Source organism: Cyprinus carpio, chromosome B7 (genome assembly GCF_018340385.1).
Source record: "Cyprinus carpio isolate SPL01 chromosome B7, ASM1834038v1, whole genome shotgun sequence".
NCBI classification, from domain to species: Eukaryota; Metazoa; Chordata; class Actinopteri; order Cypriniformes; family Cyprinidae; genus Cyprinus; species Cyprinus carpio.
Window position 1 is genome coordinate 22,899,488 of NC_056603.1, and position 27,303 is coordinate 22,926,790.

At 37.5% G+C, this 27,303-nt stretch overlaps 1 protein-coding gene across 12 annotated transcripts in view; it reads left to right on the forward strand.

Annotated features, from left to right (window-relative positions):
• The window catches only part of LOC109088546 (diacylglycerol kinase zeta-like), an 83,378-nt gene that overhangs the window by 3,524 nt on the left and 52,551 nt on the right, over nt 1-27,303 (forward strand). For 3 of the 12 annotated variants that reach the window (XM_042727979.1, XM_042727982.1, XM_042727989.1), the window contains exon 1: nt 18,460-19,017. The exons of 2 other annotated variants lie outside the window; for them this stretch is intronic. Coding sequence is in view for 2 of the 10 variants with exons in the window: in XM_042727986.1 (XP_042583920.1) it covers nt 792-976 (185 nt within the window). In the remaining 8 variants the exon portion in view is untranslated. Of the gene's footprint in view, nt 1-132; nt 977-18,448; nt 19,018-27,303 lie in introns of those variants that run through there. 7 more of the 12 variants (XM_042727986.1, XM_042727987.1, XM_042727980.1 and 4 more) reach the window with 7 other exon arrangements.

The following is a 27,303-nucleotide window of genomic DNA, read 5'->3' on the forward strand; positions in this document are numbered from 1 at the left end:
TGTGTGTGTGTGTTGTTTTACATTTTGCGTTATATGTGTTTCTGTCACCTCAGTTATAGACCTTTTATTTTTGACCAGTTCTGTATAGAGATTTCCAAAGTAACCATTTGTCTGTAAGTGATATTTGCGAACATAACTTGCACTACTGATCTGATCAGCAAACTGTGAGCAGCTTTGTTCCATTGTCAGAGTTATGTCTCATTTTCTTCTATCAGAGAGAGAAAGACAAACTGATGGTGAGATAGATGCAAAAAAATAAGATCAAAAACAATCAGGCACCTGGAGGGGCAGCTACATTTGGGGTCCTACGAATGAGTCTCTTCTGAGTTTGACACTTCCTGGTGTGGTGCAATGTCTGTGAGTGCAACCGGCAGCTAGAGCATATGTGTGTGAGTGCAAGCAGCAGCCACCGTGGGAGGAAAACAGAAGATGAGCGCTTTAAGAGAGAGAAAGTCATGAAGAGAGGACTGGAGGAACTCTCTTGCTTTATGACTCTGCTCAGACTGGGACTGTAAGAACTTCCTGAGAGATAGAGAGAGAGAGGAAGGAAAGAGAGGAGGGGGGGAGAGGAATGTGGTGTCTTGAAGGCGGAATGGGAAGTGGATCACACGTGGAAGTCTGCAAGGATCTGGAGGACTGAGCGCTGTTCGCGTTGTCCTACCTCTCTTTCCGAGAGGCGGAGAGCAGGATGGTGCGACCCTTCTCTTCTAGTTTTTCTCAGCATGAGGACTCTCTGACTCCGTGAGTTTGGGATTAGTTACCATTGTTTGATTGACAGCCCAAGGCTCCTGATGGAGCAGGAGCTAGGAGCAGGTTCACAGGACAGGGAAGAGGTCACAACCTCTCTGGCCTCCACGTCCGCTTCTTCATCCAACTCTGACCTCCCATCCAACCCACAGCCTGAGGGGGAGAGAGTCGCAGTGGGTCGCCGGCATAGCAGCAGGACTTTTACTGGGTTACGGCTGTTTGGAAGGAGGTGAGTCGAACACGCACCTGATGAGTGTGTAATGAACTCGTCCTAGTGCACTTGTTTTTTGTCTATGGGTAGATGTAAAGAAAGATTGCATATTCATAAGAACTTGCGGAGAGTGCGTGAGCTCAAGTTTCCATTCAATGTTTCCATCTCAGAGCTGCGCCTTTGCTGTGTGTTTGCAGTGACAACACATCGTGTCTGTAACACTGTGCATGATACCTAGTCAGACTGTGTTTGCCCACTGACACTTTGTGTTGTGTTCAGGCTGAGATGAATTTTTGGTGTTCTGGCTGTAGCAACTAATCAATAAAATAATTGACATAATCAGCTTTGATTATTGATTGTTTTTGTTTGTGAACACTGAACTGGACTGAAAACCTCCTTCAGTCACGTCCCTTTTTTTCTGTCTATGCGGACAAAATGCAGCTTTGGGGAAAATGAATGACTGAAATTGTCCTAAACATGAGAATGCACCATATTTAGCTCTTTAAACAAAAACATATAGTTTAACTTGGCCTACCCTGTTATGTGTTTGCTCAGCACATAACTTCCTTTTTACAGTTTTGTTCTTATCTGTAAATTTTAGAAAGTCATGTGAATACTACCATTTTACATAAAGCCTTTTTCTATCAATAAACTCCGCAGACCTCAGTGAAAGAGTGCTGGCTCGGACATTCACGTCAAACAGACAGAACACAACAGAATAAGAAGAGCAATAATTCTGACTAAATTGATCATTTTTGTAACATACTGTTTGACTTTAAATGTAAGTTTAAATTTCTACATGTAACAGAAGTAATTGTATTTTTTTTTTTTTTTTTTTTTTAAGAGCAGTAACAGTAAAGGACTATTGAGTATAAATGTGATATGTTCAGATGAGGGCATGTGTGTTCTTCCTACCTCCTACCAGTACCCCATAACATGTTACATTTACATTTACATTTAATCATTTAGCAGACGCTTTTATCCAAAGCGACTTACAAATGAGAACAGTAGAAACAATCAGATCAACGAGAAAACAACAACGGTATACAAGTGCTATGACAAGTCTCAGTTAGTCTAGTACAGAACATGTAGCCAGGGTTTTTTTTTTTTTTTTTTTTTTTTTTTTTTTGCATATGATAGAAGAGAAAAAGAAAAAAAGGTAAGTACTAATATTAGTTAGTTAAGTGCAGGCGAAAAAGATGAGTCTTTAGATGTTTTTTGAAAATTGAGTAAAGACTCAGCTGTTCGAATTGAGATCGGAAGGTCATTCCACCAGCTGGGAGCAGTCCAGGAAAAAGTCCGTGAGAGTGATTTTGAACCTCTTTGGGATGGCACACACAAGGCGTCATTCACTTGCAGAGCGCAAACTTCTGGAGGGTGCATAAGATTGAACTAGTGAGTTTAGGTAAGTTGGCGCCGTGCCAGTGGTCGTTTTGTAGGCAAGCATCAGTACCTTGAATTTGATGCGAGCGGCTACTGGTAGCCAGTGTAACCTGATGAGGAGAGGAGTAACATGGGCTGTTTTCGGCTCATTGAAGACAACCCTCGCTGCTGCATTCTGGATCAGTTGCAGAGGCTTGATAGTACATGCAGGAAGGCCCGCCAGGAGAGCATTGCAATAGTCCAGTCTGGAGAGAACAAGAGCTTGGACAAGAAGTTGGGTGGATTGCTCTGACAGGAAGGGTCTAATCTTCCTAATGTTGAATAAGGCAAATCTACAGGACCGGGTCGTTGTAGCAATGTGGTCTGTGAATCTTAACTGATGATCCATCACAACTCCTAGGTTTCTGGCTGTGTGGAAGGAGTTGTAGTTAACAGACCCAGCTGTATAGAGAAGTTGTGATGAAACGATGGGTTAGCTGGAACCACCAGCAGTTCAGTCTTAGTAAGGTTGAGCTGAAGGTGATGGTCATTCATCCAGCTAGAAATGTCACTCAGACAGGCTGAAATGCGAGCAACTACCGTCGGGTCATCTGGTTGGAATGAGAAGTAGAGTTGAGTGTCATCAGCATAGCAGTGATAGGAAAAGCCATGCTTCTGAATGACAGATCCTAATGACGTCATGTAGATGGAGAAGAGAAGCGGTCCAAGTACTGAGCCTTGAGGAACCCCAGTAGCAAGTTGTTGTGACTTAGAAACTTCACCCCTCCAAGACACCATGAAGGATCTATCAGACAGGTAGGAGTTAAGCCACTGGAGTGCAGTTCCAGAGATGCCCATCTTTCTGAGGGTGGATAGGAGAATCTGGTGATTAACAGTGTCAAAAGCAGCAGACAGGTCCAGCAAAATGAGCACTGAGGATTTTGAAGCTGCTCTTGCCAGTCGCAGGGCTTCAGTAACCGAGAGCAGGGCAGTCTCAGTTGAGTGGCCACTTTTGAAGCCAGATTGGTTGCGGTCCAGGAGGTTGTTCTGTACAAGAAACATAGAGAGCTGGTTGAACACAGCTTCGTTCGAGTGTCTTTGCAATGAATGGAAGAAGGGATACCGGTCTGTAGTTTTCTAGAAGTGCTGGATTTAGAGATGGTTTCTTCAGCAGTGGGCTTACCCGAGCCTGCTTAAATGCTGAGGGAAATGTTCCAGAGTGAAGAGAGGAGTTGATAATGTGAGTAAGTGAAGGTATGACTGAAGAAGAAATCGCTTGCATGTTAGTATATGCTTTTGCTTTTGCTTTTCTGAAGTATCAGTTTTCAGCTTAGAGATTTTAACTTCTACTTTAACAATCCTTTGCACATTTAATTACACATAGCCTTTATAGTAACATCCACTTGATTTCATTTCTTTAAAATTACACATTGTTTGAAGGACACCACTGGGCACGATGTGGAAAAACTATTATGAATGTATTATTTATTTGTTAATAATTAATTATTTTTTCATTGTTGTCTTTCTTAGTTCCTTTTTCATCTTAAATTCAACTGAAATCGTACCAGCCTGGTTTTTGTGAAGCTGCACTAACAGACCCAGATAATGTGAATGTAGCTTGGCTTCATGCAGCATCAGCACACGTTAATCACACTGTGGTTGACCTCTATGTTATACGCTTGTTCCAAAAGACAGAGGTGATGCTTAATGTGTATTTAATCATTAAAATATTTGATTAAGTGTTTGGCTGTAACTCGCTGTAGCAAAATCTGCTGAAGCTCGATTATAACTGTGCATATAAACATATTTACTGATTCTGAGAGAAGAGGAGCATTGTGACAAGATTGTGTGTGTGTGTGTATGTGGATAAGTTTACTATAAGCTATGCTTAAGGGGTATGTGTTAGATTTTCAGTTGGTATATCACTTATTATTTTCTTACATTTTGTTGAGAGTGTAAGATAGTAGTGTGCTTGCAGAGAGAGTCTGCCTATGCGCTCTTTTAAACCATCCAGTATGCTTCCCTGCCTTCGGCCCAGCAGTAGAATGTGTGTTTTCAGTAGAGCATGTTTGCTAGGTAAACACAAGCGTGTTTGTGTGTGTCTGTCTCAGAAATCAGAGGTAGGACTCTATCCTGGTTCTTCTGCTGATTAGTCACCATCTATTTTTAATCTGTTTTCTATCCATTGAACGTTTTCAAAGAGCAAACAGAACACGATGGACTGATAAAAGAGTGAGAGAAAGAAAGAGGTGGAGGAAGATGGTAGGATATGCAAACTCATCCCATCATCACCTACATATGCAGAATATACAGTCATAACTTAATGATGCAGAACATAAAGAGATCACCGAGTGATTAGTTATGTCATCAAGTGTGGCAGAATGGGAGGATTTGCTCACATGGTAATGTCAGCTCTATAAGGTTTGACAGAAGCTCTTTCAGCATGACAACATTTTTATCACCTCTATTATCTCTCGCCTTCTCAGCTCTGCATGTGTTCCCTCTGATGAGACGCTCCTGCTGTGTGCTTTAGTGTGCGTGAGTGTGTCGAGCTTATTAATTGGTGCATGAAGATGATCAGAGATGTGAGAAGAGGATGTCAATCAGACTGAATTATTAACTTTCTCTGGTAGGGCTCGGTTTCTGTGAGATCAGTTTCTTTTCAGACAGATCACAGGAATATTTAAGACTACATCTGCCAGAGCTGGTATATAAGTGTGTGTGTGTGTGTGAATTGTGATTTTAACTGTTGTGTAACATTCATCTGTTATATGTATGTATGTATTGTGAAGTGTGTGTGTGTGTGTGTGTGTGTGTGTGTGTGTGTGTTTTCATTGCTTGGTATTTGAGATTACGCTAAGAAATTCACAATAAGCTTTAAAGAATGGACATCATTTGTATTTTTATTTCCTCTGCTTACACACTCTCTTGCTCTGTATTTGTTTACTCTGTCATTTTGTTTGTTTACATTTTCATGCCTTTGTAAACAATCTCAGGCAGGGTTAGTTATGAAACCCCGCCCATTGTTTGTTTGTTTGTTTTTTTCTTTATTTGTTGTATACTTAATTGAGTTTACATCTAGAGCCTCTGTGACATCAGAGATGACGTTAAGCGCAAATGAAAGTGAGTTGGTTGCGGTATGTGTGTGTGTAAATACATTAACCTTAGAGTGCTTTAGAGCATGATGGGATATTTCTGATCATGTCCTGGAAGTCTCTGCTGTAAAACAGCAAGTTCCTCTGTGTCACCATGGCAACCCTGTGTCAGGCTGGAAGAACTCGTTGGAGACGCATTCATCATGTCAGACTCCAGCTATCTGGGTCATCTCTACATATAACCCTGTGATGATGAGTGACAAAAAGCCATGTGATGGGAACTTTTGACAATACTGACTCATGTACTGTGTGTGTGTCAATGTCTGATGTTCTCGGAGTCTACTCATACTTTTATATTTGTGTGTATTCAGTTAAAGGAGACCTATTATGCCCCTTTATACAATATGTAATATGCTACAAATCTCAGGTGCCCCTAGAATATGTCTGTGTTTCAGCTGTGTTTCATACCCCATAGATCATTTATTATATCATTTTGAAAATGTCTTTTTTGAGTGGGAGCAGAAACACACTGTTTTCTGAGCGCACAGAAAGAGGATGTCACACGGCAGGTGGGTACTAAACTTGTAAGACTTCTCTTTCGTGTCTTATTGCGCTTAAACTGGCAAATACACACAAGTCTGTGAAGGTAAACAGCTGGGAAAGAAATCGCATGTTTATATTAGATCTGTGTGGCAGCAGCATAATATACAGTAAATAAATCAATAAATCCTATGCTTTCTTGTCTCCTCTGAGGCTGGGACTCTAAATTTCTACGTCACGGGGGAGCAAAATCTGAGCAGCTTGTTTTTTCAAAAGCTTGCAGAGAAAGGCTTGCCAAAAAATTTACCTGCATACTACTGTAAATGAAAATGGTTCTCATTTCTCATGACATTTTATAATTAAAATTAGGGCTGGGTATCGATTCAGATGTCCCGATTCGATTCACACACTCTTGATTCAATTCGATTTAATTCTTGGTTCGATTCTAGATTTTTTTGATTATATTGAGTGAATATAGTTTTAATACAAATGCTATTGATATTTATAACATCAGTTTACAAATGGTGAATTAATAAAAATAAATTGAAACCTATTCTTTTTTTTTTGTATAGGGTCCATTTTTAGACAATAATAGGGCCTAATAAAACATTCTTCTTAATTTTTCTGGTAATCAGATAAAGGCATAAAATGTTAATTTAATTTATCCTAATCAAATGAAAATTAAACCCTTTTATTTTTTTGGCAAACAAAGTGCTGCACACTGTTTACTGTTAAAATTAAAAAGAAAACATAATTATTCCTTTAAAAATAAAGATTTATTAATATTTATTAGTAGTAGTAGCATTGTTGTTACATTGAGTCTTAAGACTGCTAAATAGTAATATTGCTGATACAGATTCTTCACGTTAAACGAAACTTTCATTTTGATGGGTTGCCGTGAGGAACTTGCAGCTGCTGTGTATGTGATATGACGTAGTTTTGTCAATTTAAATGTTAAAATGCTAAGTGACTCTCAGAGAGATGATATTCATGTATTCATATCATCATAGTTAGACGACAGAGGCTGAAAAAACTGGGAGCATCGTCAGCGCTTTAGTAAGTGTGTAGTAAACAAAACAGTGTGTCGCACCATCCGCCATGCATTCATTCATTCATTAATTGCGTAAATCATGGCGCCTTTATGCGTGATGTCAAATGCTTCCACATATTTGTAGTATTACTATAGAATTTTACCTGAGCATTGCAAATCACGCATATTGCTTTGTTCTTGTCAACAGTATATCCGTCATGATAAGCACTGAAAGATTGACAGGCTTTCTGTTGTAACATTGCATAAGGGTGACATCTAGTGGAGAAGACTAATGATAAGATTCACATTAATCAGATCTTGTTTTAAATGTTTGCTGGAATAAATAAATAGATTTACGGCTTTTGAGAATCGATATCGGATCAATGTCACTTAAAAAAAAGATTAATCGAAAAATCTATTTTTATTTTATAAAATTATAATTAGGGCTGGGCAATAGAGGTTCAGTATGTCAAACAGATGTGCAGAATTCAGTACCCCTTTAGGTTGCTACTAGGGATTCAGTAAATGAGTCGGTCAGTAGACCGATTCAAACTGATAAGAGTTGTACACAAGTTCAAGAGTGTAGGCCTACATTTTTATAATGAAATGATGTCATTTGTTACCTGGTGTATGCAGTTGTGATTCTTTTGGCCTATAGCTGCTGTGTCAAACAGGCAGGGCTAAATTCCAACACCTTCAGAACTGGATCTGGCACCAGTTTTAGTTCATCTCCCACATCATGAAAGTGAAAGTGAAAGTCGTGACATTTGCCAAGTATGGTAGTCCATACCCGGAATTGGTGCTCTGCATTTAACCCATCCAAGTGCACACACACAGCAGTAAGAAGTGAACACACCGTGAACACACACCTGGAGCAGTGGGCAGCTATATATCCAGCGCCCGGGGAGCAACTGGGGGTTCAGTGCCTAGCTCAAGGGCACTTCAGCCATGGGTATTGAGAGTGGAAGAGAGCGCTGTTCATTCACTCCCTCCCACCTACAACTCCTACCAGCACAGAGACTCGAACCAGCGACCTTTGGATAGCTAGTCCAACTCTCTAACCAGTTCACCTTTCGTGCATGATCACAACAAAGTTTTCGAGATATAATCACAAAAGGACTGTAATCAGCAATGTGGTCTACTCTGTTTGCAGTGCAGGCAGTTTGATTTCGATGGGAGTGATGCTTAAAAACACTGTTTTGTCGTGACACACTTAAACACATTCTTTTTTTCATTTAATTTTTGTGTGGTGCTGGAAGTTTGTTTTTTGTGGTGGTGAACTTAAACACATTCTGATCTTCAGGAGCACTTTCATTTCTATGTATGATAAGTAGGGAGTGAGAGATGAGAAGAGAGGTGGGGAGGATGGATATAAAGGACAGAAGGTGCACTTGAAGTAATTTGTGGCATTATACTCTAGCTACAGACTCCTGTGTGTTTGTCAGCACATTCAATTTCTCATTTTAAGTGGAGGAACTCTGTGTTCTTAAAAGTAGGCTGAGACCACAGCTGTATATTGCAGTGCAAAAAGAAAGGAGATATGACAGATGAGTGTAGTGGTCAGTGTGGAACAGAAGATGATCTGCCCTTTCTCCTCCCTGTGTGCTATATTCTCTCTCTCTCTCTCCCTCTCTCTCTCTCAGCTTCAATGCACGATCGCCCATTCAAAACCACAGCAGAAGCCAGAAAACTGAGCATCCATCTGTCAGCACCTCACGACCTGGCTCTCCCTGCCAACTGCCCTACTTTACACTGAGGGAGAGATGGAGTGAAAGAGAGCAGTGGAAGGGTTTTGTCAGTTCATTTAGAGTCAGTGTGTGTTTATGTCTAATAATAAGCACGACTTACAAATGTGTGTCTGTGTGGTGTGTGTAAATGTGTATGTGTAAGGTAGCTCAACAGATTTGTATTCCTGATATGTGGTATGGCAGTTAGACGTCTTAAATGTGTGGATGCATGGGCTGCAGTGGTGTCTTTTCCTCAACCTCATGAGAGATGGAGTGAAACTAAGGAAGGAAGGCAGCTGTAAAGAGCAGACACTCTGTGTTATTCTGTGTTGAAAAGGAATGCAGCATAATATCAAATCCATACTGCCAGTAGCAATCCTGACTCACATGGTGCGCTAGGTGAGCAATATCGTAAAATATTATATAGTTTTGTGGAATTCAGAAAGGAAATAAAAAAAACAGCATTTATTTTACCTAAAAAATCTTTTGATTTTTTTTTTTTTTTTAATGGTATAGTATAAATAAAAAAAAAAAAAAAAAAACGCCAATATAATATATTTGCTGTAAGTAAATGATCAAGTTTAAAAATATATAACAGTAAACTGCAACTGAATTGGAAATCATTGGAAACATTTTATGAACCTTTTTATGTTATGCACATTTTTTATGGTTTGGCTAGCTGTATTGATTTCTAGCAAGCAGAGAAACAGGTTTTTTCATAGGCAGTTCGCTTCTCTTACTTCTATGGTGTAGACAGCACCATACAGCAGCTAAAACGAGAGGAGGCGTAGAAGCATAGTGCTGGGAGCCGCTCAGAAAAAGTTACCTGCTAGGTCATTATTCATTCTCACTGAGAGGGGTGGAACGGATAGTGGGCGCAATGCTGTGAAAATGCTGCAGTTGAGTGAGAGAAATGTATGTGTGGGCGCCCCAGAGAACACTGCCGCTCTAGGATACCGCCTATTCCAGGACCCTATTCTGCTTCTTACATGGGTCTTGTGCTGCTGTTAAAATATAGATCTGTGCATAGATTCTACTCAATAGGTCTGGTCTCCATCAAAGTGGCTTTAAGTGAAATCTTCAAGAAATCTTCTTTTCTTTCTTTCTTTTTTATGGATCTATTTTTTTTAAATGTATGCATAACATGGCTTAAAAAGAATTTGGTACCTACCAAAAAATAAAAGTTGCATCTCACTTGCACTGTCAATTATTGGTTAGAACAGAGTAGACTAAAGCAGTAGCTGAAGTGCCTATGTAACAACCATCTCGGCCTGTTGCTGCTGGAGCAAGACTGATAGTGATTCTGTGTTCTAAAGTACAAGAGCTCTTGGATAATGGATTAACTAAACCAAAACCCGCACTGCCTGATGTAGATTAGGCATGAAGTGCTTTATGGTTTTATATTGCTTAGTGTTATACTGATGAACTAAAGCATCAACTAAACACACAAGAGAAGAACACTACACATTTAGAGAAAGTCCTGATCTATGTGCTGAGGTAGTACATTTTTTTTCACCATTTGTGTTTTATAGCAGCATGTGTGTGTAAAGGTGGGTGTGTGTGTGTGTATAAGTTCAAACTTTTGTCTGTTCACTGTCACTCTGTTCTCTTATCTCATTTTGCAGTGATTGCAGTGATTGAAGTGATCTTGCACTAAAGAGGATAACGTTCTTTGTATGATTTACAACAATTCAAGCAGCAGCCTAACAGAATGGTTTAACAAAAAAATGGCTTATCATGCCAGGTGGCTAGTTCCAAGTGGCTCATTTAACTTATGCATTATATATTCCAAATCATGATGGCTTTGTGTGACAGAAACTTACATTTGCGATTCATAAGTCTTTAGTGAAAGTGTTTCTGCTGTATTTAGCATTTTTGTAATCTAATGTGTTTTTTTTTTATATATTGCATACATTTAGGAATACCTTTGATATTTTTGATGTGTTTCCATGCAAAGACATGCCTTTGTCCCATTCATATAACATCCGTGACATACAGTACATCCTATTTAGCTCTAAAGGGTGTAGATGAGTTTAGAGCCATATGCACACAGTCATACGATGATGTCTTTTTTGTATTGTGTTTGAGCACACCTGTGTTGGTTTAAGCAGAAGGTAAGAAGAGGTGTGTCTGTGTCATTAATCATGACATTCTGCCTGTCTGACAGGTTATTTGTAAAAATAAACACCACCTCCTTACTGATGTGTGTCAGTCTACAGTAGAGTAAATATCAGTGGCATAGAATCAAATGTGATGTTTGGAAATGTTTGAATTACAGCTGGTCTAATCATTAAAAGAAATCACTAGTGTTTGGACAGTTTGATTTCAAGCTAATCAATATCCTTTCTTTTTCTCTCCCTCTCACTGGTCCCCCTAATGGCTAAATCATCTGTAATAGGTAAGTATCCATGTCTGTTTAAAAGCATCTCTTCTGCTGACACAGTCTCTGGGTAAAAGGGGGATCTTGTATCCTTTTATATGTGTGTGTGTGTTTTACTTGCATCAGGATTAGAGAGCCTCTCCTTACTCATTTTTATTCCACTTTTTGGCCTTCCCTCAGGGTATTCACAGTATCAACATTTTAGTAGTCAACACCAATAGCAGTTCCACACACTATTATGTCACCACAAAAACTAATTTACAAAAACTAATATTTACATGTAAATATTAACAAACTCAGCCTTCAGGTGTTTCAAAAAATAAGCAAACGTGCACAAATTTTCAAAAGTTTGGGTTTAGTAAGATTTCTTTTAAGAAAATACTTCTATTCAGCAAGGATGTATTAAACTGATAATGAGTAACACTAAAGATATTTACAATGTAAAACGTCTTTCAAAAACATGAAAAAAATCTTACTGACCCCAAACTTGGGAAGTTTGGTAATTAATCCAGTAAACATTAATGAAAAACAAAGAAGTAAATTATAAGCAGTGAGTTGTTTTCACTTTTTCTTGTTGATATTGTTGCTATTGAATAATGACATAGGCAGGTTTCTTAGGCTGCATATGCACTGATTGGATATTGTACAATATACATTTTATATATATATATAAATCACAAAGACCTAAAAAAAAAAACCCCTCTTTGATCAAGAAGTATACATCACAGGGAAGGGCGCGTGCTCTCCAACACATGGAAATATCAGCTTGATAGCAAACTACTGGTATTTTTGACATCACAGCTCTTCCACTGGGAATAGCAGCCATCTGCCACTGAAACAGTCTCTGATCCTTTTCCCTATTAACATCCATCCCCCCCACACACAGATACTCTCAATAAGGTCACCATCCACTATTCACCTGTCACAATCTTTCTGTATCTATCTGTCCATCTCAGTCTCTCCATGTTTTTCCATCCATCTGTCTCATTCAAGGGTAACCAGGCAAAGATAAAGGGACAAGGGGAAAAGGAGTGAGGGAGCACAAACACCAAAAATAATCTTGATTCTCCAGGGCTCAGGCTCTTCAAGTCATTGAAAGTCCTGTCTTTTTGTGTCTGTGTTTCTCTTTGTGTGCGGGGTGTCCCTTTTTACGTGTCTCATATCTTATTTTTTCTCACTATTGGACCTCTTTTATGGTACTCCTGTTGAAACCGTGATACTGTGACTATTCTTTCTGCTGAGTATAAAACAATTGTGTGAAAATTGTTGGCAAAAAAGAGATTAAAAAGAGGGGTTTTTGTCCATGATTAAAATCTCATTACTACATCAAGATGAAGCAGGGATGCTTTAAATGGAGTAAACGATCTGGCCTGTTAAGTGATATTTGTAAGATGGATTGTGTTTAGTGATGTAACCAGACAGAATCAGGGTGATCAATATCTACCATTTTCTCTGAAGCAAGAGATCTTGGTCATAATCAGACCTGGATGAATTTCGTTTGCTAAAAGCAGTGCCATTATGATCGCTGATCTTACAAGAGTGATACAAAGATGTGGCCATGGAGACCGGAGTTTCCGTATGTCTGGTTTTGTGTTTAGAGCGTCTGAGTCTCTCTTTCACAGACTGACCTGTGACCGAGGAGCTGAATAATGGTCTGCTTGCAGGATGTTGAAGTGTGCTGTTTTAATACGTGGACATTCAGATGCACTGATGTCTGTGTTTATGTTTGTATGTGGAACTTGTATTGTGTTCACTTTTTCAGACAGTCATACATATTTCTGTTTTTTATTTTATTATTATTATTTTCTATCACAACATAATGTTGTGGAGTTCCACTACAGGGTACACACACCTTGCGGTTTGTTGTTGTTGCATTATGCTGTTCTGTATGTTTGTGTGGCATGTTGAAGCAGAGAAAAAGAGGGTAATGTTGGTGAGGGAAATGTCCTTTCTCAAACAGTAAATATTAAAATTTAGCTCAGATCAGAATTGAAAAACATGAATATAGTTTTTAATGAAAAGTAGAAAAGGTTTTCTCTTGGGGTATAAGGCTTAGGGGTTTCTTTACATAATATTTAGAATAACTATTGTGTCTGTGGTATGATCATTTTTATATAATTAGGTAAAATACTCTATAGGGCTGGCTATCAATATACAGTAGATTTCAAAATTTGATTGGAATTTAGACTGTTAATGTGATTCAGTATTATTCTCAGGACATTATCCTGGTGTGCTACACATTATGTTGTGATATGCTGCCATCTGGTGGATAGGTATACATGTTGCAGAATGGAAATGAATACCTTTCAAATGTTTTGGGGTTGTAAGAATTTTTAAAATGTGTTGTTTTCTCATGCTAATCAAGATTGCATTTATTTAATCACAAATACAGTAAAAACATTAAAACTGAGAAATATTATTTACAGTTTAGGCTACAGCTGTTTTATATTTGGAGATCAAAATTAGAGAACAACCTTCAGTTTCCTAAATCTCAAGGCCATTGCTTCGTCCTATTTGAAGTTATCCTAACAGGACTTAAATGAGATATTTGAAAAAGAACTCTGATCAAAATTAGAGAACACTTAGCCTACAGATACCTCCAAGTTGTTGGTGTTAATTTGGCACCTGGTGCTAATTTCCTTTATTATATGACAAACCCTATTTAACAGTATTCCACCAGTTTTCACTGAGATTGCAAGATGCCAGGCCGCTCCCTGCCTGAAACCCTGCAACAGGAGGCTGTCCAGATGAAGGCCTAAGGGATGACACTTTCAGCAACTGCAAGAGAAATCGTTTATTCCAAATCTGAGATTTCTCAAATATTGCAGGTTTGCAGTGACACTAATTCATTCAAGTCCCTCAAAAAGGCTGGTCGTCTTTGTAGGACAAATGCACGAGAAGACAGGATAATGCAGAGACTCTCAAAGGGAATTCGGTTCAACACTGCAGCTGGAATTGCTTGCCAGTTTAGTGCTGTAACTTTCCAACATTTTAGCTGTAACCTTCTATCGTGCTACAGCGGTTACAGTTCTCTTATTTTGATTAGTGTGTATTCCACAAAATAAAGGTTTTTGTTGAAATGCCTTGGTTATTTTGTCAAACATGTTAGTAGAACGGTCGTATACCTACAGCTAATATTCCTTCAAATTTTGAGCAATGAAGATTAACAATATTTCAAGTATTTAGGCTATAAATTGTTCTCTAATTTAGATTCAGAAATGTTAATCTGGTGCATCTTAATATTCTCATGGAAACTGTGATGCATTTTTTTCAAGGTTTTTGATGAAAATAAGGTTAAAAAAAACAGAATATAGGCCTATGTGAAATAGAAATCTTTTGTAACAATATAAAACAAGTTGTCACTTTTGATCAGTTTAATGCATCCTTGGTGAATAAAACCCCAACTTTTGAACAGTAGTCTTTGAAACTTGGCATTTTGTGATGATGATATCGAGAGGAGTTTGATGTATTTGCCTGAGTACACAGGAACAGAATGATGCACTTTAACTTAGTATCAATTTGTGTGATTAAAGTATTTGTTAGGCAATGCATGACACACTATTACACCTGTAATGTCAGCTTCTGACCAGCAGGTGCCTCCCTTTCTCAATTTCTGCAACAACCTGTGTGCTCATACATGGGTGTGTGCAGGAGGAAAATGGCTGATTAGATGGCATATGAATATTGAGCTGTCAGCGGATATGACTGACAGCTGACCTTAAGTGGTAGCTCAGATGATTATCAGGTATTGTCACACGGCTCTTTGGAATACTTGATTCTGATTGGTCGATCACACCATCCAGGGGTTTGTTATTTCCATTTAACAACTGCCAAATTGAATAACACCCCGCTCATCTTGACCACCGGTACTACTTATGTGCTTAACGAGTCATTCCGCTATCGTTGACTGTCTGTCGCCATCTTGTGACTGAAAACACTTAACCACCGCGTGTTACAATGGAAGACTTCAGCATTAATTTCAACATAAATTGTAAAACAAATCTTTTGACGTGTAATAAGTGGGATAATGTACATGCAGCCAGTTGTTATCTCAGAATAAACCCCTTCAACCCCTACATTATCCCTTACTTGATGTGCTGTGACACCCAGACAGACGCAGCGACAGTTGCTGTGGGCGACGGTTATCCGACGTCTGAGACAGCATGTTCAGTTCACATATGGAAAATAAATATACAGACAGGTTTTGCTTGTGTTCTTTGTTTGCGTGGTGACTCACACTCCCTCTCATTCCTCCCACTCCTGCACTCAGAGATGGAGTTCTAAATATAATCTCCTTGTCTGGTTTATGAAATGCTAATCTAAAAACCTTCTGTCTCGAACTATCAAGACTATCAAACCACTGTGTCTAATTTGTGTGTTAGAGCAGTGTAACATTAGCCTCCACGGAGGCTCTAAGCAACACCTTTACCATATATGGCAGATGCAGATGCACGCATGATTGTTCATCTAACGGCTCTTTGGTGAAGCATCTGCATAGAACAGACTCTGTTTGTGTGTGCACATGCATATCAACAGAGGCAGAGTAAGTGTTTGTGTGGATTCAGGTGTGGGGGAAGGAAGTGTACAGTGTGTGTGTGAATGCATGTGCAACTGTGTGTTTCAGTAAAAATGCTTTTTTAGTTTCTGCTACCAATTACATCTCTTATAACTCAGAGCATCGCTTGTATTATGTTTAAAATTTGGGTACAGTTCTTTGGTTGTGGTCAAATTGATATTAATTGCAGTAATAATAATAATAATAATAATAAAAAGAAACTTTAACATTTATGCTACATGAATACTCAACACTCCAAAAACCTTTTTTTTTTTTTTCTTTATATATATATATATATATATATATATATATATATATATATATATATATATATATATATATATATATATATATATATATATATATATATATATATATATTTTTTTTTTTTTTTTTTTTTTTTTTTTTACATTTTAAAATTTTTTGCATGATTTTATGTAATTGAGGATCAGAAATTTTTGTCTCAAAAAGAGATCACAATTCTGAAATAAACAAAATAATGTGCGACAAAATATATATGTATTTAAAATATAACATATTTAATACACCAATTTTTTATATTAAAATTATGAACAAGTGACTCGACTTCTCTTATTTCATTACTGGATGAATCAGCTTTTTTGAAAGGCTCTGTTAATGATTCAATGACAAATACATTTTTTAACAGTCATTTGTTTCCACCTAGTGGCGAAACAATACAATCGACACAAACGTTATTTGCAGCGCCAGTTACTTGCAAAAGATGAGTTGCTATATTTTGATCGCTACCATAGACAGCATTGTTTATATCCTAACTATACACTTTCATTCCAGTATTTCTGTGATAATATGAATGACTGTAAGACAGAAATAATACTGTGTAGTTGTAGAGAGTTTGAAGCTGTTTCTTACCTAGACATGCTTATTATCTGTGCATGTGTGTTTGAATCGAGATTGCCATCTTTTAACAATGAATTGTGCAGCTGTAATTTAAAAATTGTATGCATTCAAAGCGGTGCAAGTTTCTTCAGTTCTATCTTGACAACTCTCTGAGGATTTTCACATGGTAATGGATTTTTCAATGTTTTTGTTCTTGCTGGAATAGATCTGCTATGATGCTGTATAGCTGCTGCTGTTGGTTATTGCTACTGCCATTACATACGCTGATACGGTGCTGTGAGTATTTAAGACATGCTGCTGCACAAATAGCATATAAAATGACCCGTAGCAGATCTATACAGGTGGAGGGTTTCAGAGGAACTCTAAAAGCACACTGCAAAATGCTCTAGTAAATGCTAGCCAGTGGTTTAAATGTAAAGCAGCAAGCTCATTGGCTGCATATGCACCACAAACAAATCAGCTTGTGCCAAGTACTTTAATGCTATGAATATCATCAGTTAGCATTATCAGCCTGTGCCATCTAGTTTCATGACTCAACTTGGCATTTAAAAGTGTCTCCCATTACATAAATGTAAATACCCCCAGAGGGTTACCCTCTATCAAAAAATAGAAAAAAGCAGGTCTTTGGTGCTGAAATGTGCATAATTAGACATAAAACATCATAATCATAATAGAAAATTTGTATGTACATTCCACAATGCATTGGATTGTGGGCACTTTGCAGGCAAGTTCATGAAACTTATCCTAAAGGAGAAAAAGTCACAAAATTACAGGAAAAAAAATTGTAGGTTAACCAGTAATTCGGAAAACTGAAAACTTCATGCCACAGCATTGCAGCACAATGTAAGGGTTTTAACCTTTCTTTCTTGACAAATTTTTTTCTTGCGCATTTTGTGAAACAGAAACTATGAAACTGACATGCATGGTTGTGTGTATGCTTGCGTGTTTCTCTGTGTGTGGTAGATGCCGTAAACAGCTCAGTCTGAGCTAGGTCTATCAGTCATCATAGGACAAAAAGCTGTTGTGGTCCAACCACACGGGCAGTGTTCAGATGCGCACACACACACACACACACTGCTTGTGGCAGTGGCATCACACTCTGATCAAAGGGACTGTTGCAGTCTCTGTCACATCAGAGTTAAGAGACATACACACACACACTCACACACACACACACACACACACACACACACACACACACACACTTTCCCCCGGCACAAACACACATACCCATGTGCACACACATACGCACACACACTTGCTTTGACACATATACAGCTGGCTTTAGGATGTTTGTGGTTGATGTCCTCCCCATAGGAAACCGGGTGTGTGTTTGTGCGTAAAATAGTAACCTTGCTCATGGGCTGGTGGGGGAGTTGAGGGGATGTTAGCTGTTTAAAACTGACAGTCTGAGATGACCGGTGTCTCTTTTTTTTTCTTGCTCTCAATATACAGAGATGTTGATTGATTTCCACAAGAGTATAAACCTGTAGCCGTAAGACCCTTTTAGAAAATTTGTTGCTGGTTTCATCTCTTTGTCCAGTCTGAGACAGTCAGTGTGAGTTTGAGAATGGACTATATGTTTGTCCAACCAGTGGCCAACAGAGGGAGTTTTTGGGGAAAAAAATAGTCATCAGTTTTGCACATACAGCTGATGCAGAAATTGCACACTTGATCTTAATTAAACACGCATTATTAAAAGTTAACTGAATTATTGAAAAAAAGCTAAACTGAATTACAATATAATTGCATATTGCTTTGGGACTCTAAACTAATTGTGTTTGTAGATGGATTCACAGAACCTTAAAGGAACAATGCACAAAATAAATATTCTGCCTTCATTAACTCACCTTCATGTTGCTCTAAAGTATTTTTTGGCCCATGCAATAAAAGGCAAAGGGGTCCAGTGTTGTTTGGACCCTCTCCAAAATATCAGTTGCAGAAGAGAAAACTTCATGCTGGTTTGGAACAACATGAGGGTAAGCAAATAATATAATTTTTAAGTCAGAGATAAGAGTTACTGTAAATTGTCTCACCAGCTTGCTGAACTTATTTCATCATAAGCTTAAACATTTTGATCATTAATCATAAGCAACGAGTATTTGTAAACATATTTGCTCTGTGTACATACATATCTGCTGTATGTACATGCCAACATGGGTTCAAACTGAGCATATGTTTTCAAGTTGTTGGTTGACTCTGATAGGTGTTTGTGTCAGAGGAAGCATGCTTCGTCAGTAGAATCTCTGTCTCTGATCCCTCTTTCTCTTTCTCGCTCTCTCTCTTTCTCTCTCACCAGCTCTCTTTTTGACCCTCCCACTCTCTTAGGACAGACTGCATGCTCTCTCTTTCCCCTTCCCCAGTCAACCTTCTTTCTGTCTCCATTCTCCTCTTTCTCTCTCTCATTCTCTTCCCCCTCTCTCTCTTGCTTTTTCTAAAAGTTATCTGGTGAGGAATGAAGACGTTTGGATGATTTTGTCTCAGCCATCAGGTTGTACATTTCTTTGACTCTTCTCTCTTGAGAGCTTGATCTTTAGGAGTTGTAGAGTGCAGTGCTGTGTCCTTTAGACTGTGATTTGTGCTAACAGTGCGTGTGGGAGACTAAGACATGTGAGCTGTATTAGCTGAGTCTGGTGAATCTCAAATCATCTGCGGCTTAGCGAGAGTGACTCTAATCTCATTGCTGTCTGATTCTGTCATCAACTGTTGCTGCTGTTGTTTAACAGCATTGTGTTGTACGGTCCTGTGGTTTGTAGCTGTCTAAAGCCAGGTGTCATAATCTGTATACGTTTCAGAGAGAAAAGAGGATATTGCAAGCTGTTGTTGTTAGCAGAACTCTTCCTAACCCTGTCAGTGAAACTCTAAAAATAGTGCACTAATGCATGTACACTTGTGTTTGTGTATATAAATAAGACACCTTAGTACACCACAGTCTGAAAATAAAGGAAAGGCTTTTAACAGAGTCAAGCAAATGATTAAACCACTGAGTTTACAGGCCACTGACTGTATGTGAGAGACAGAGAGACTGTAATTTCTAGCATGCTGACAAAGGGATAACTCAAGATATTTAAACTTCTTAATGCAGACTAGATAGGCTATTTATTTAGAAAAAAGTTAATAGCTCTGACCATAATTTCTGGTTGCATGAGCCCCATCTGAAGCCTAAAATGCAGATATATTGTACAGTACATTTAAGCAATGTTGTATGAGAGGCTGTGTTATATTATAATCATAGCAAAAGGGCACCAATAGGAATAAGTGTTTTCATCAAGATTAAGTTCTGCTAAGTTTTTTAACCATGGTTGAGTGTTTTTGGCACTTTAAAATGGGTTTTTGAGTACAAGTGTGGACACGAACAGTTGGTGGAAAGTTCTGCTAAGGAAAAAGATGAGAGCAGACTAAATGAATGAATGAACGGTGACAGCATGGGAAGAAATGAGAGAGAGAGAGAGAGGAAAAGGAGCTCAGACAGTGTTAAAAACCGAGACATGATGATGTGACGGCAACACTTATAGAGTGCATGTACTCGGCTCCTCAAAATACAGGGTTAGAGAATTCCATGTTTTATAAACTCAGAAACTGTGGTATTTATATGCCAGATTACATTTTCTAGACATGTATTTATGCGCACTTTCTTAAAAGCAAAACACTTTTGAAATGTTCATTAGTCTTTGTGTGCGTGTGTGTAAACCTCTCTAGTAACATTGTTTGGATTTGAACTAATAAAAAAAAGGATCCAAAATTGGATTATTTGTGGACAAAAAAGCAGTTAATCAAAAGAAGCAAATATTCTACCTTTATTAATTTCATTTCTCAGTCACCATGCAGACGTACACATCTCCGAATCAGCTGCAGAGACACAAGCTTGATGAACAGTGATGATAAAACTAAAGACTCTTTGGAGATATGAAGGATGCAATACTACTCTATAGGTACTCAATATTAACATGAGACAGACATTCAGTTCTATTCAATTCAAGTTTATTTGTATAGCGCTTTTTACGATACAAATCATTGCAAAGCAACTTTACAGAAAATTAAGTTTCTATAATATTTAGTAGTAGCTTATCAGTGGTGACTGTCAGTTTATGTGCATACGGCAGAAATGTTCGGAAAAATCAATAAAAGACGTAAACAAACAGACGATTAACACTATTAACAGCAATTATGTAATCAAACTTATAGCAAAATGTGGTAGTTCTGTATGTTGTCTCTGGGTTAGCATCATCTGAGGTCCTCTGAGGGGTTGGCATCATCTCTTCTCAGGTGTTCTGGATCCAGACTGGAGCTTGTGTAAATCCTAGAGCAAAACAGAGAAACAAATAGAGACATAATTAGCGTAGCTGCTGTCCAGCCAAGTAAAATTAATTAGTTTAACCCAAGCTAAAGAATAATAATGTGCATTTGATCAGATATAACTGCAGTCCAAAATTATGAGATGCATTATTTGAATGCTTGGCCAAAGAGGTGTGTATTTTTTAATCTAGATTTAAACAGAGAAAGTGTGTCTGAACCCCGAACATTATCAGGAAGGCTATTCCAGAGTTTGGGAGCCAAATGCGAAAAAGCTCTACCTCCTTTAGTGGACATGTCCCCTTTAAGTTTCTGTATAATTACCAGGCTTTGCAGAACTGTCAGAGATGTAGGTGCATAATGACAAATTATGCATAAAAATATGTCTAAAAGCTGGGTCTGCTGAATTAATAGGTATCTATGCTAATCATGAAGACATGCCAAACCAGAAACCAGCTTCAAAGCTTTATATTTACCCCCACAAATGTTGAAAATATCAGATTACCCATGGAAAGTCAATTTGCAGAAATGCCAAAATAAATCAGGATGGAGGTGGAAGATTAGGAAATATATACTTTGAAACTGAAAACAGCTTTCCCCACCTCTCATTATATGCTGTTATAGTAAGAGAATATGAAGTGTGGGTAGACTCGGGTCATCTTTGCTCACATTCAGTTGTAACCTACAAGCGCCCTGCAGTGATCACCAGTGCCGAGGTAATAGAGAAAAGGTCGTGTCTGACTCATCCACTCAAAAACACACTGAATTGAGTTTTTCAATGAATGTAGTTTCACTGAAATTCACAAAGGGATTTCAGAAAAGGGACACAGCAGCCCTTAAGCACGCACACAGGGTTATTTTTATGGCACACACTTCACAGAGTTGAACTGTGATGTTGAGACAAGTTGAGGCAAGGTCAGAGCTTCACATGTATAATGGCCTGCAACAACAAGGCAGAATGCAGTCACAGCACCTGAAAGCGACTGCTGCAGCTGAAACCACTGATAGCTGAAACCAACAACCAAAAGTAGGCGTTAATCTCATCAATGCGGCTCTGCTAGCTGGCATCTCATCTAACTTTGCTTTTCCCTCGTAAAACGTGCATGTGTGTGTATGTGTGTAGCTATTAATCAACTTCTTTCTAACCTCTCCTTCAACCTCCAAGGCCTACTCTCATCTCATCTCCTCTCCTCTGGTAGATTGTAGTACAGTTTAACTAGCACAGGTGTCGCGTTATCTAATGCATTTGTGTGGAGAGGTGTAACCTTCACTTTACAAACAAAGCAACATTAGCACAGTTAATCTGTTCCACTGTGGATGTGAGGGTGTGTGTGTGCGTGTGTGACACAGAGGCATGTCATATCCAGAAACTGCCTCTGTGCTCTCATGTAAATATTTACTCAAGCTGAAATGAGTCTCCCTCTCTCCCCCGCCCCCTCTTTTGCCCTTTCTCTCTTCCTCTCTCCCTCTTTCTGTTATGTCTGTGGTGAGCTATGGTAAATTTCAGACATGTGATTGGGGCGAAAGGTGTCTAAGTAAGATTTGACACTGAAACGCAGTACGTACATCAACAGTAAATGACCAATGCAGTTTTTCTGAAAATAGGTGAATGCTGTCTTTTTCAAGGTGAACAGATTTCTGAAATGGAAACCGGGGGCATTTCCTAGTTGTGCATTACACAAGGTTAACCACACTACATGGAGTGCATTAAAACAATGTAATCTCTACTAATAGTGTAATAGTAAATGATGCTTAGTCATATAATGTAGCAATTCAGTAGCTTTTTTTTATTACTGCATGATTTCTGTATGTGCAAAATGACTGTATATACAGTATGAGGATTTGGTGCTCAAGATGTCTTAATTATTAATGTTCGAAACCATGATGCATTTTTTTCAAGATTCATCAATAAGTGGAAAAAGTTGATGGAAAAAGTTCAAAAGAACAACATTTATTAAATTTTTATTTAGAAAATATATTCTCTCCTTTTGAATGTGAACCTGTATTATTGTTTACTTCATGGTTATACTACATGTCATTTCAGAGTCATTCCTTTGCAAATTTGATAATTATTGACAATTGGTTTTACGGAACCATATGAAACCAACATGAATACAAAAAATGTGTTGTTCCTTTTGTTTAATGTCATCTCTCTTATTTGTCAATGACCCATAAACACATTATACTTAAGTATAGTGTGTATGTGTGGGGGGAGACAACTGACCGCAGACAGTTTAAGCGCTTCCTCTTTCCCATGGTCTGGGGCACAACCCGAGAGGGACAGCACTGTCATAATCACGCACGTCTTGCACACATCACACAAAATCCCTAATGGCAAGCAGAAAGAAATCAGCTGCACAGTGCACACAGAGAGTTCAGTTTCCCTCTGGACAGGCACACATGCGCTCACACATCCAGTCATATACAGTGAAGCTCAACTCACACTAGATTACAAACTTTTTGAAAGTTTTCACTGATGATTGTGTCTGAATATACTCTCTGTGAACTTTAATATCTTTTAATTGTTAATGAAAACAGTCAGTGCTTAGTTGTTGTGATTGGAGTTATTAGTAAGTGATTTCTAAAATAAAAACAGCTGACTGCTTATCCAACAAGGAGATTTTGAAAATAATTTTTAACTTGAATATTTTAGCTGTGTTGCTTTAAAGGGGATGAATTAAGAGAATTAAATGATCTGAGAGGATTTAGACTGTCGGCACTGTCAAATCTCAAGAAATTGTCTCTCTTATAATTGTTCCCTTTTCAAGCATCAGCGCTACAGCCATCAAATACTGCTTGTGTAATAAAATCACTGCCTTCAGCAACACATTTCAAGACAATTGCTGTCAGAGTTTTTGATGCTGTAATTGTATGCTGTAGGCAATTTTCCCATTGTAATGCATAATCTGTATTGGCCTAAAGTCATAGTTTTGTGCTCTATAAATGTATATGTTTAGTCTGTTTATTTGTTTGATATTTGTTGAATATCTGTAATTTGAAGGGCTGCATTCTGTCACTAGACTGGTACTTGTTTAAAAGGTACTAATATGTAACTTTAAGGAACTAATATATACCCTTTATGGTAAACAAGTACAACAATGTACCCTTATAAAGCATGCCACCCCGTGACAGCTTTTGTACCTTTTTTTGAGAGTGCATGTGCAATTTGCTATATATTATGTCAGGTACCATATAGTTTAACAATAAAAAAAAAGATTTTGAGACCCTATTTGTTGCACTGTCAACACATTAGATTCATTTTAATAGGGTCTGATGGACCATAATTATACAGCATTTTCTTAAGACCAGTCAATTAGACAGCTCATCCTCTAGTTTATTTAGAAAATCTGTAGTTTTGCACACTTTCTTATTTACACACTTTATTTCTCTGTCTCCATTTAACCTTTGCTTTCTGAAGCACAATGTTTCATGTAGCACAATGTTCCATGTGTTCTTCAGATCCATGATTTGTTTAGTCTGGCGGTGTGAATTTGGTTCATGCTGTTTAATGCATTATGTTTAGAGCATTGCCAGTCGCTTCTGGATATGCTCCGATCATTTACTCTTTAAAACACTTTCATCCTGACTGTGACTCAGTGTATGTATGTAGATGTGTTTCTATCCTAATGGTGTGAAACTGCAATTTTAAAGAAGTATAACAAACATAATGGCTTGCTAGTGATGATAAAATCTAGAAATAAAATCTGCCGTATTGTAACACAATGGTATGTTATTATTGTATGCAGTTCCTAAGAAATCTTGCTGGTTGGGTTACATGCTTGGTACGAAAATGAAGGGACACAACATTTAAAAGAAATGTTGAAATGTCTATACATCTATTCTTAATAAATAGAGGTTAACACTACAGTTGAAGATTACTGCGTGGCATCTTTGTCGAGTTTTCTTTTAACAGTGTGTCATTCAAAGCACACAAACTCGTCATGCAAACACGAGGTGGTCTTTGCATCTCTCACAAGGCTCTTTATAGCAGATGAACAATACTGCCCTGTTAAAGCCTGCATATGCAAATCATCGTCATCACAACACCAGCACCACTCCATAGGACTGATCAACGTGTGTGTTGTTTATTCATTTATTTGCTCTTAGCTATTTACTCTTTTAAATTATCTGATGGTACTGTTTTCATACAGACAAGCGTTTAAGTTAGTTCATCTTTCACCTCATTATCAACATCTATCTCTGAACATAATGAAGGAAGCATCATCTTATATCCTGTTAAGTTGTGAAAATTTAAGCGTTCACATGCAAAGTTGTGCATGACGCGAGAGCATGGTAAGTAAGTAAAAAGTCATTGATATGCTGCCATTACCAACATGACCTAACATTTAAAGACTTCTTGCATACCTGTTGTTCATTAATTTTTTCAACTTTGTGAACTCATTTAGTTCATGAATTTTGAGTCCTTTAGCATAATTGTTGAATGTGCTAATCAGACTGAAATGTCAGCATTTAATAAGTCTAATGTACAAGTGATGGCAGCTGAAGAATTTCAGCATGCATTTGTCATCAACCTGAATTCAGGCTCATTTCCCCTATTTTTACTTTTAAATTAGCTTTGCCATCAGCTAGTGCTCACAAAGAACACAAATCATTTAATGCTGTTAATGCGGTCATCAAATTTAATGTCAGCTATTTATTAGTTATTATCAACAACAACAACAACACAAAATTAACTTATCAGTATCAGCCTAAATTTAATAATTTAAATTTTGTGTTTTTCATTTAAAACGTGCTATATAGTGACATAGAAGACATTAAGACTAACCTGTTTAACATTTTTAATATTTTGAATAAAATAGAATGTTTGTTTTGTCAATTCTGCTTATGTGTACAGTTTTTCTGAAGAAGTGTTAAATGTGAAGTTTCTATTTAAAGTAGCCTTCACCAACCTTAACCTTTAACTCCAGACCACAGCAGTTTATCATGCAATACTAACCCACCCACACGACATCGTCTCTGCCGCTTTCTTGCTCACAGATAGGGCTTTAATCTGGTCATGGTATAAGCATTTGCTATGCTGGGTCACACACACACACACACACACACACACACACACACACACAGTCTTTAACCTTAATACATGAGTGTCATCTGGTGCAGTTGTGTGTGTTCTGTTTGGAGAACAAACAGCCTAAAATGCTTGAAAGGATGAAGTGACAGGCTGTGTAGAGATTAATTTGAGATGTGCAGAAATGTATAGTGTCTCATTTATGATGTTCACTGTGCAGTGTACAACAAAATTATTCAGTTTGTCACAGTTTGTTTCAACAATAGTGTATGGATCTATTTTCATATGTTTTTAACAACCTATTTATTTATTTACTTTTTATTTTTGTTATTACTCTATATATATATATATATATATATATATATATATATATATATATATATATATATATATATATATATATATATATATATATATATATATATATATATATATATATATATATACAGAACAGGATAGATAAACAGATTAGTTTTTTTAGTGCTCAATAGAGAGAATTATGGAAGAGAATTCATGCCATGTTGAATTCAGCCATCATATAGGAACAATGATAAATGTAATACACCATTAAGAACCTGGAGAAATCATGCCAGAGTGAAAAGCAGTGATGCAATTACGTATTTAGCTGTATTTTATAAATCTTATCTATTACTACACTTGTATCCACACTTTGACATGGAATCTGGTGAAATACATTTGAATTCAATGCAACGCTGTGCACTTGGCAAGTTAATAATTGATCACTTTATTGAATACCATTTAATTAAATGAATATTCAGTGATATTCTTAACTTGAGAAGTGAAGAGCATTTGATGTGGCGTGACAGATCGCCATATAAGCACGTCATTTCAAACTGCAGCAAGGAGTGTAAGCGTGATCCTCCCTTACTCTATACTATAAGTTTTCACGTGAAATAAACATGAATAAACATCTCATGCCTAATTGTAATCGCTCAGTCTGTGTTTCAACCATGGAAAGATGTCAGTAAAACAGCTTGTAAACAAAATGACACTTAACAATTAATTTACCTTAGGCAAGTCATCTGTGTGTGTGTGTGTGTGTGTTTTTTTGTGTGTGTGTGTGTGTGTATATATATATATATATATATATATATATATATATATATATATATATATATATATATATATATAATATTAGGGCTGTCAATTTATAACAGGTTGCTTTGATTAATTAATCTAATTAATCTAATTGATCGCAAACTAAACTAAAAAAAAAGTATTTTTGTTCTTGCAATGAAAGTCACTGGAAACCAAACTAGCTTACTAAACAGTCCTCAAAATACCTTCTTTTATGTTGTGCAAATAACAAGTAAGTCATTAAGGTTTGAAACAACCTGAGGGTGAGTAAATGATGACAGAAATGTATTTACTTTTGGTGAACTATCCCTTTAATGTTTTTATTTAGTTGTTATTTTAATAAATTAAATGATACTC